At 44.7% G+C, this 10,789-nt stretch overlaps 1 protein-coding gene across 1 annotated transcript; it reads right to left on the reverse strand.

Moving 5' to 3' along the window:
• Positions 1-214: 214 nt before the first annotated feature.
• gxylt1b (glucoside xylosyltransferase 1b) lies at positions 215-10,747 on the reverse strand. Its single transcript, XM_030341702.1, has 7 exons — positions 10,389-10,747; positions 9,356-9,554; positions 8,633-8,764; positions 7,932-8,183; positions 7,015-7,138; positions 6,368-6,540; positions 215-1,942 (listed from the first exon to the last, which is right to left on the reverse strand). Exons 1-7 carry the CDS (start codon positions 10,595-10,597, stop codon positions 1,772-1,774), a joined length of 1,260 nt encoding a protein of 419 aa, XP_030197562.1. The 5' UTR covers positions 10,598-10,747; the 3' UTR covers positions 215-1,771.
• Between the last annotated feature and the right edge of the window lie 42 nt (positions 10,748-10,789).

Consider the following 10,789-nt stretch of genomic DNA (forward strand, 5'->3'; position numbering starts at 1 on the left):
ACGCTCCAGCGTTTGGAAGATCAATCTTGTGAGAACAGTGAGAACATTGCGGAGCCACGCTTGGAGTTATACGGCATAAAAGTACCTAGGATTTAATTATTGTAAAATGTATTAAACTTGTAAATCCTGACGAACTCAAACGGTTGTAATAACGCTAGTGATTTTAGTTATATTTCCATAGGTCTATGGCTGTTTTTTTTTTTTTTTTTACCTCTGTATACAAATGAATGCTGCCCTCTAGTGTCGACATATAATACACAATACATTATTTAATTTCACAGAAATCAAAGTAGCTTTTATTGTGAAAACAAAAACCAGAACATAGTACAAATGACAAAGAAAGCCACCTATTTCTACTAGGTCATCATAAACAGTGAAATATCTTTGGAATCAGCTTATAAACAATAATTAAAAAGGTCTTTCATTTACAGCCATGTGCATGGTTCACATGTTACATATAAAGGCAAATTGCATTTATTTAGCTGATAAAAATATGAATGAAACTGAAGTACACTAAAAAATAACAATTGTGTGAATAGTCTTTTAAATGCCTGTCCTGAACAAAAATATGTGCAATATGATTAAGATCTTTATAGTACTGTCCTTACCAATACAATAGTATAGTAAACTGATTTGATATCACAATATGTCAGACATCTTACCGTCTTTTTCCAATGTAGAAACAAGTTTTATAAATGAGATCAAAAGAATCAAAACAATGCCCACTTTTACAAAATTCCAATTTTACCCAATCTTATAAAATACAAATGTTTAAAGAAATCTACAACTGAAAAAAAAAATAGAAAAATCCCTATTCAAATATCAAGACACTTTCTCCCAGTCCTTTTTTATATTAAACTCAGAGAGATTATATTTCATTAGGTGACGCACATAATTAAAACCTGAACTGACTTTTAATAATGTGAAGCATTTTGAGGCAATGGAGAGAGAGAGAGAGAGAGAGCGTACCCTGAGACACAAGACCTTGCTAGCCTTCTTAAAATTAAACAAAAAAGCAAATACGAACCAGACACCATATTGGGAGTCCACTAAACAGCGGCGGCCATTTTCCTTTGCCAGGAAGTCATCTAAGTCTCGGAGAGTTAGTAGTTATTTATGTACATTCAGTAGGAACTGGACAAATGGTCTCAAATATATACACACACACACACACACACACACACACACACACACACACACACACACACACACACACACACACACACACACACACACACACACACACACACACACACACACACACACACACACACACACACACACACCTTATTCCAGCGCACCTACACGTCCGAAGATCGAAAATGGACGCTGCACAGCAATACTAAACTCTCAACTCCGAGAGAACATTAATTTAAAGGCGATTGGGCGGGAAAGGACTCCGCCCACTTGTGAGCAAGCTTCAAGTACCACTCAACTATCCAAAAGGATTAACAATCTGCTGGCCATCCCCACTTTCGTAAAACATACGAAGTCACAGTTTCTTAGTCCTTCAGTGACCCCGAGATCTTCCAGCTGCGAACCCTGAGGCTGGAGACGGAGAGAGAGGACGGTCTCACGTCTTTGATTCCCTTCACACGTCGTAGGACGACAAGGTTCGGCTTTGTCCTTGCTTGGTTTCAGTACGCTAGCTTCAGTAGCTTCGATAGCTTCCCCCAGGTACGAGCGACCGAACGTGACCGTCTGCTAGCTTAGCTTAGCGACCAAACTGAAGCCGTCCGCGACAGACGCTTCGTCAGCCGGCACCGCGGGTTCATGTCGTGCCCAGCGGGGGGGGGATGTTCTTGTTGACGCGGTCGAGGTTCTGGGCGAGCGTCTTGGTGAGCAGGGCGTGGGATTTACCACAGTAGGTGTTGGTGGTCTTCAACAGCGCTGCCTCCAGCGGGGCCAGGAGGGCGGCGTTGGGGTCGGCGCCGAAGGAGTACTGTTGGAGGCAAGGAGGACGGAAGGTCAGGTTTGAGGTTTTTGGGAGCTTTTAACGCAAAACTGCTGAGATTTTCAAGTCACACAATTGAGAGACTTAATGCCCCTTAAAAGTCACACGAAGAAGGCGTTGGAGAGAGAGAGTACCCTGAGGCACAATACCTTGTTTGTCTTCTCAAAATAAAAATGGATGTCATCTAATGCTTGGAGAGTTAGTAGTTAACTAACTGTGCGAGATTAAAAGGTTGTATCTGCGATTCTAGGCCGAAACATAAATGATCACATTCTTCTGATCTTTCCTCACGATCTGCTAGCTGCCCGCCCAATAAGCAGGCTGTCCAAAAAACGCGTCTCTGTAGGCAGCCTGTGCTCCGAGATCGTATACAAAAACAAATGGTACTACCGACCACTCAAAACCAAAATAAATAGTATTCCATCCAATCACCGACAAGAAGTGGGTGTTGTGGGGTTTTGCGCTGCGTTCATGATCGTTTTTACTGGATGCACGAAACACATCAGAAGTGACATCACCCAACATCGCTGATGCAAACTTTAAAAAAGGCCTCTACTTTAGTGATGGATAAGCCTATGAGTTGCTACAGTACACCGTGTAGGCTGGTAGACTGATCTATCCAGCATTCATCTAGGTCACTAGGCAGGAACAATTAAATGGCTTGTAATGGCTAGGACTCACTCCTTCTGGGAAAATAGGGGCCCTTTAAATTTTGAGTAATTAAGGGGCAAGTAGGGTTAAGGGGGCCCAGGGACGCCAACAGGTCAGGCTGCCGATATCGGGGATCGAACCCAGTAGGGTTTTGATCGTGCGGCCCTTTGATGTGTTTGATGTCTTAATGAGCTAACAAATTGAAAAAAGCCTGTTAATCCAACACTGCCCCGCCCATTCTGTGTCTCCACAGTTGGCAGCAATCGTTTCCAATCAAGGACTTCAAATCCTATTTTTTAACTTTGATTTTTCCCAAACATACTTTTAGGGAGAACACATATTGTAATTAAATATTGATGCGCCGCACATCAAACCAGATTCAGTAAGAGTCTTGTAGATTCCCGACTTCGTAGCGTTACGGTACCCTGGAGATTAGAGGTAGTTATGTACAATATGAATTATTGAATATACTCCAAAAATCTTCTCAAGAACAGAAATATTGGTCTCATTTTGGTGCTAAACTTTGATGAGGCATGTAAAAAGAATACAGTTCTTTTTTTTTTTAGGGAGAGGTAAAGCAAGAGGTGTTGGGGGGGGGGGTTAAATGTTAGATTTTTTTTAGAAACAGAATTACTAAATATGAATCATGTTTTTCATAAAGCTTTTTCTACAATCACCATTTCAGTGTACTGAGGAGGGATTTACCACCCACCCTGAATGAGTAATTTAGCAGACACGTCGACTAAAGCAACTCGCAGTGAAACGTTCAGATACAAGTCACTATTTAATGAGCAGGTAGAGGCTAGGCTATGTTGCTCAGGGCTGCCTCCAGGCTTCATAGATACAGTTTAAACCCAACCAACCACTCTCACCACCAGACCATCAACAGACACAGCATCCACTCGCTCTTTAACCCCTTAACGGGAAACACAAACATTCCCAGCAATTAAAACCATAAAAACCGCTCCTTTGAGACGGCTGGCGGGAGAAAATAAATAAAATATAGACAAGTATAATATACACAAACACCGGAAATCTCACTTCAACCCGACTTTCATTCTGCTGAAAAAAAAAAACACACGAAAAACTGCGACGCTGAAAGTTCTTCCGTTGGATTTTTAAATTCATTAATAGAATAAAAAGAATTCAAAGTAGTGAGCTTTATTTAAACGAGCCCCGGAGACAGAGAGAGTGGCGGAGGCTCACTCTGAGCCCGTGTGATGACCCTCTCCTTCCCTTCATGGCTCCTCTATAACCGCCGCGACTCCGTTACGACGCTCCAAGGAAATCAACCGGAATTATGATGCTTTATGCTAGCTCATTTGTTTTGTGGTCGAAAGCCCCCCCGCACACACACACACACCTCCTCATTCTCTCTGCCCCCCACCACCCAACGTTATTTGGTCACAAACTGAATGGATCTTTTATGAAGGTAAGCATCCACACACACACACACACTAAAGTTGCATCTACAGTGGGGAGCATTGATTTTGTGTAGGTGACGGGGGGGCTGTACGTGTGCAGACCGCCGCCACCCCCCCCCCCCCCCCCCCCCACACCACAGACACACACCCTAAATGTACAGGCGGCTGTAAAAATTAATGACCGTTTCCCGGGCTTGGCTTTAATAGCCTGGGGCACGAGAGAGAGAGAGAGAGGGCGAGCAAGAGAGAGTGCGAGAGAGAGAAGTGAGGACAAAGGATTAAGACCTCACTGGTCCACGGCAGACAGACAAAAGAAGAGATGAACGTCTGGGTTTGGATTCTGTCTTGTGCGTTCTTGTGTTATATTGGGTCTTTGGATCTGTTTCAAACCCGCTTTATCATATTTACTAGATCAGCATCATCATTAAAAGAACAGCTTCTACCGTTAATGATAATAATAATAAATCAGTTGTCACTTGTATATTTCTAGGACCCAATGCGCTTCACAACAAAAAATACCCTCTTACCCTCTTTTTCTTTTCTTTTTTAGTTTTGAGGATTGACATGCAAGGATAAAAGGACTTGCCCTCTCTAACGGATGTGAGGAGATGTTCCAGTGTGCAGGTGCAGCACAGCTCAAGGCCTGTCCGTTAGGTAAAAAGGCAGAACTTTTCTATGGGTGTCGTAGGATTGAGAGACATGCGTTAGGTTTAGGTTAAGGTCATATAGAGGGCGAATAGATGGCTGAAAAGTGATTGAGTGTTGACCTTTGATACTCTGAGAGGAGACGAAATACTAACCCTTGACAAACTAAAACACCAACAAATCAAACTGCAAAACGAACTATCTTAATATTTGATTGATGCTTTTATCAATGCTTTACCCCTGCTATGAAATCAGTGCAGAATTTTATAGCACGCCCCTTCACGGGTTTGAACCCTTAACCCTTGCTGTACTGACTTCATCTACCAGGTTAGTTTTTTTTATCAAAACCCTCAAACGAAGAAACTCAAAACAAGGGATAAACAACACCAGTGTGGGATTTTTGGTTATCAAACTCCCCGTAAACCAACACATTAAGCCTTCTGGCTTGACAGAAATCAATGCAGACGTAAAAATCTGTAATCAAAGTATCGCAACCGAGGTTATTACACCGTGAGCCGTCTCCTTTTATTAACGCGCCGCGTTTTGTGAGTGTGTACATCTGTGCGTTAGTGTGGTTGCATGCCATATTGTGAGCATTAATTAATCATAATTGCACGAATGTGGGGATGTTTTACGATTTCAAATTATTAAAATGTGTGCGTGATTGAGCGAGCGAGTGTGTGTGTGCGCGCAAGAGAGTGTGTGGGTCTTGTTCAAAATCCTGTGCGTGGTTATTATTTAGTAGAATAGCAGAGACCATAACTAAAGCAACATACAGTTTAAGGTTCAGATACACGTCACTGTTTAACGAGCGGTTAGCCACTAGGCATCCTGCTCAAGATGGTCTAGTGGTTAAGGTTGTGGGGTTGAACTGTATATATGATGCCTACAGGCATCATATATACAGTTCAACCCCACAACCTTGGGATGGGAGTCAAACCCCCCATCCTAACCACTAGACCATCCTAGAACGCAGCCTCCACCAAGTATCATCCCTTTAAAAGGGAAAGAGAACTTTCCCATCCATTAAAACCCTTATTTCTGTGTGTATGAGGTCATGCTTACACACAAATACACACACACACACACACACCTCTTTACGCCCCTTTAATTGATGCGGCTGTCCTATAAACCTCAGCCGGCTGAAGCCCAAGCGCTAGACCTCGGATAACGTATTGATCTCCCATCAGCCTGATGTATATTCAATGCTTTCTCAATAGGGAAGTGATTGGGACCCCAACCCCCCCTCCCCCCTCCCCTCACTGATGGCTTCATTAAAAACAGGTAAATGCCACCCTGGGCGGTCGATATGATTGACTGGCGGGTAAACAACCTGTAAACGTCCTCATGGGGGAAATGAGGAGCCTCTTTTTCTCTGGACATAGTTACTACTCTAATAACATTAAACCTATACATGTTTAATAAAGTAGTTATTTATATTTATTTTACAGTAGAAATGCTTGCATTCTTTTGGCGCAATACAGCTACTTGTTGTAACTTAAGCCTTTGAACGTAAACCTTTTAATAATTTAACTTCCGGGCAAGTAAGCTGCCTCTAAATGTTAATTTGAAATGTATGGCTCTGTGCCTAAAAGAAAAAAAGGTGAATCTCGATCTGGGACAGCCGGCTTACGTATAATATGCAAACCCATCACACACACACACACACACACACACACACACGTGGGCCTACCTGGCGGATGGCGTCGTACACGGCCTTGAAGGCGGGCTGCTTCAGGTTGTGGAAGACGCCGCGGTTCCCATGCAGGATGTGGACGCCATCTTGCTCCGCCGAGGCACAGTTGATGCCGTAGATGCAGTGGTCGGGGCGGTAGTTCCACTTACACGGAAACTCTAGGAGGTAGTCTGTGGGCGCGCACACACACACACACTCTTAATTCTCTGTACGTCGTCATACAGTATATGCATGTTTTTTATAGGGGCAGGACAGTGTGTAGAGGTTGTTGGTGGTCGACTAGCAGCCGAAAGGGTCCGGGTTTGTTTCCCCAGAAATGGCCTGACCCTCAACCTGCTGTATAATGTCATCTTTCTCAGCACACCGTTCAAGCCTCTTAGGATAAAGCGAGTGCTCAATGACTAAATAGTAAATAGTCTCGCAGGATAGAAGCAGGCTACACTAAGTATACTAGTCTGTCATTTATCAAAACAACCTACCATTTATGTGCACTTTTAACTCCATACAAAACTTAACTTAGGCTTGGATCTGCATGTGTGAGTGAGTGAGTGTGCGCATGTGGAAGTGTCTGAGTGTCTGAGTGAGTGAGTGTTGCGTCTGGAAGTGTCTTAGTGAGTGAGTGAGTGAGTGAGTGAGTGAGTCACCAGGGTTGTAGTGGAAGATGATGTTGAGCAGGTCCTGGTCCCCCCAGGTGATGTTCAGTTTGTATTTCTGCAGGAGGGGCATCAGCAGCTCCTCCCAACGCAGACCCACCGAGGTCAAGTCATTCTGTCAAATAAAACACACAATTAATGAAGACACACACACACACACACACACACACACACACACACACACACACACACACACACACACACACACACACACACACACACACACACACACACACACACACACACACACACACACACACACACACACACACACAATAATGTGGCAAATATGTCATGGTTCCGGATATATTTATCAAGGCATTCCTAGAATGACTACAATTCCCAGCCATATACTGCACTACTAATAAATCGAAATGTGTTCAAATATAGTGCCCTGGCTCCCTCTCGTGGTGAACATTAGCATTACAGTATTGCAACTATTGAATACTATTTAGTAATTTGGCATTTAACACTTTTACCAAAGCAATTAAAAGGGGATATGTTAAACATTAGTATGACACTAATACATTTTTGAATAAAATTAAGTAATTTAAAGATAATCACTTAACAAAAGTAATTTACAGCGTTTATATTAGATACATGACTCGAGCAAGTAGAGGTTAAGGCATCTTACTCATGGATATTGACCTTCAAACCCAGAGTTTTTTACTGAAACACTGTTCTATCCAACTCCCTCTTTATACTCCACTTAATAAAAAAGCCAATATTAATAATAATCCAATCATAATTTTAACAATGAAAACATTAAATACAAATATAAAAAATAAATGTGCGGATCCTTTGGCCAGGTCACCCTTTTAAAAGAGACGTACTCATCTTAACGTGCTGAAGCTAAACAAACAAAACAAAGAAAATAACAAATAAAGAGCCTCCGTCTCACGGCCTACCTTAAAGTAGGCGCTGCGTATGCGCGTGAGGTTCATCAGCATGACGCCCGAGTTGATGCCGGTGGCGCCGTAGAAGGGGTGGCGGGCGAAGCGGTTGTACCAGGCGACGCGGGGCTCCTCGTGCTCGGGGGCCACGCCCGCCAGCTGGGAGGCGTTGAAGTGCGACAGCAGGGCCCACAGCCGCTCGGGGGGCCGCAGGAACACGATGTCCGAGTCCACGTACACCAGGGAGTCCACGTCCTTCAGGATCAGCTGAGAGGGGAGAACGGAGAGGGGGGGTTGACAGGGAGTATGTTTTGAGGTGGAACGGTTGAGGGTTGAGATATGGGTGCTAAATGTAAAAAAAAAAAAATATATATATATATATATACACACTTTGAAAAAGCAGTCGGAAGGAACAGAAGAGGTGAGGTGGGGAGGAAGGAGAGGAGGTGAGGAAGCTGAGGAGGGGGGGTTGATCCGAGGAGCTTAGGAAAGGACGAGGTGAGGGGACGAAGAGAGGAGAGGAAGTCAGGAGAAGAGGTGAGGAGAGGAGACGAGGAAGTCTGCGGCGGAGGAGATCCAGAGAGGAGGTGATGAGGTGAGGAAGGAGATGGAGTTAGAAGGAGGTGACGGGAGGCGGTCAGGGTGACGAGGAGATCTGGAGGGGAGGTGGTACAGCCTAGGTCACATGGTACGCTGAACCCCAGGCGGACGCTCACGGGCAGGAAGAGTCTCTGGGAGGCGCAGGGCTTGAAGAGCTTCTTCCACTCGGCCGCCTGGTCGCCGGCGAAGCTGATGGGGTACAGGGTGTAGCGGAACCGGGAGCGCACCGCCGCAGGCCACGAGCCCAGCTACACACACACACACACACACACACACACACGCACGCACACGCACGCTACAATGTTAGTTTCAGATTACTTTCACTTCAGTACTAGGTCTGCGGTGTGTTAGTGGGGTTCCTCCGACTAAATTTTCTGCGTCCTATCAGCGAACAGATGGAGTGGCTGGGATCAATGATGTTGCAGTCAGCTCTTGTTCGAAGGACATCTTCACGCACGGTGTTTGGTTTGTTTACAGCCTGCGCGCAACGTGATTCCCGGCCAAACGTAAGCGATTGGTTATGGCAGATCCAGAGTGGCACTGGGCAGATCCAATAGTTTTAAACTTCAACAGACACCCGCCTTCAAGTGGGTTAACGTTTGTCAATTGTGTAGGTCCAGACTCTGTGCAAATGAAATGAAGTACGCAAGTCTGGTAGGACCAGCCTAGGCCTTCTGCCCACCCCTCATGTCAGATGAAGGGTGCTATATGCATGTGTTACGCTCATTGATCAATGACAGGACCCTGCTATGATTTGTCACAATGGCTGTCTCTATATATGTAATCAATTTCTGAAAAAGGACCAAAAAGTACTAATATATTAGTTTCCCACCACTCACCTTATCCCTGAAGCCGACGTGAAGCTGCTCTTCTGCAAAGATGTGCAGGCGGAGGCTCCCGGAGCTCAGGAGGACGGCAGACTTCACCATGGTGAGGGTCTCCTCCATCCGGTCGCCGCAGGCAACTACCGCCAGGTGCATGCTGGGAGCCTCGGCCTGGCTGGGAGGACTATCAGCCCCTTGCTGGCGCATGATGTACCTGAAGGCGGAGGGAGGATCGAACGCATATCGGAAGAGAAGAAGAAACAATTTACCATTTAATATTTTTTGCTTTTTTAACCCAAAACGATTTACAGTGATTATTTTATATGGATGTCATCAATGAGCAGGTAGTGGTTGTCTTGATCAAGGGTGCCCCCAGTTGGATTGTGAACAATGGGGTTTAAACCAACCCTGAACATTACATACTATACTAACCGGTCGATTTGAATAAACCAGTGTACAATAGAGAATGTAGCGTTTTCCGTTTCTCCTTAAATAAATTCTTGTCATTTTCCACAATACAACGTAAGAGAAATCTTGAGTTAGTATTCATATCGGACCACTAGGTGGCGCCTTTACCCCTGAATCAGTAATATGTTCAGCAAAATGTCGGGTAGTTCTTTCTTGTATATACTTTTCACGAGTTTCCATTGCATCAAATCGTCCTACCAATGAAAATGTCAGTAGCCTGTAATGGCCCAATATTCAAAGCCTTGTGTGGAAAACCAAAACTAAGAAAGGGTTAGAACAGGCTTCAAGTCTAGTATTAAATGCATCATCTCCGTATCAAACAGCAGCATCAACCAGAGTAATCAAAAACAAAGTGTGGGCAATGCAATCGACTGACGGAGTCGGAATATGTCCAAATGCAGCAATCAAGTCGTTTGCATGCAATTCCGGGCAAATCTGTGACCTGGGACAATAACAAAGGGAACTTTCATTGATGTATTAAGTCCACATTCCCATGCATACGCGACGTCCCCCGACGGTGCCGAGTATCGACTTCCTACTAACAAACGAACGCCTAGAACAGCTCTTTTAAAACACTGACCTATGATACCAGTGGGGCTTCTCCGCTGCTGTTTTGTCTGCAGGTCCCATCCTGGGACCTTGGATCCGAGACGAGATATGAACTCTGCCAGCATCGGCATCATGTTGTCTGAGAGAGAGGTCCGTGTTGAATAGCTTACTGTAGAAGTACCAACCCGAAAAGACGGCAAACACCGTGCACAGGAAGAGTGCACGGATGTAACGCCGCATTTTCGAGATTTTTTACCACGAAATCATGGTTTAAAAGTTAATTGGCCTAACACAGAGAAGGAGGGAAAGGGAAGGAGGGGGGGTATATCGCAGGAGTCGATGCCGGTTGATTGCAGCCAAGTCTTGTTCTTCTGGGGGAGGGGTGGACGACGGTGGGAGGATACGCACGACGTTAGACCCTCCCACTTCCGG

Source organism: Gadus morhua, chromosome 19 (assembly GCF_902167405.1).
Source record: "Gadus morhua chromosome 19, gadMor3.0, whole genome shotgun sequence".
Taxonomy (NCBI): Eukaryota; Metazoa; Chordata; class Actinopteri; order Gadiformes; family Gadidae; genus Gadus; species Gadus morhua.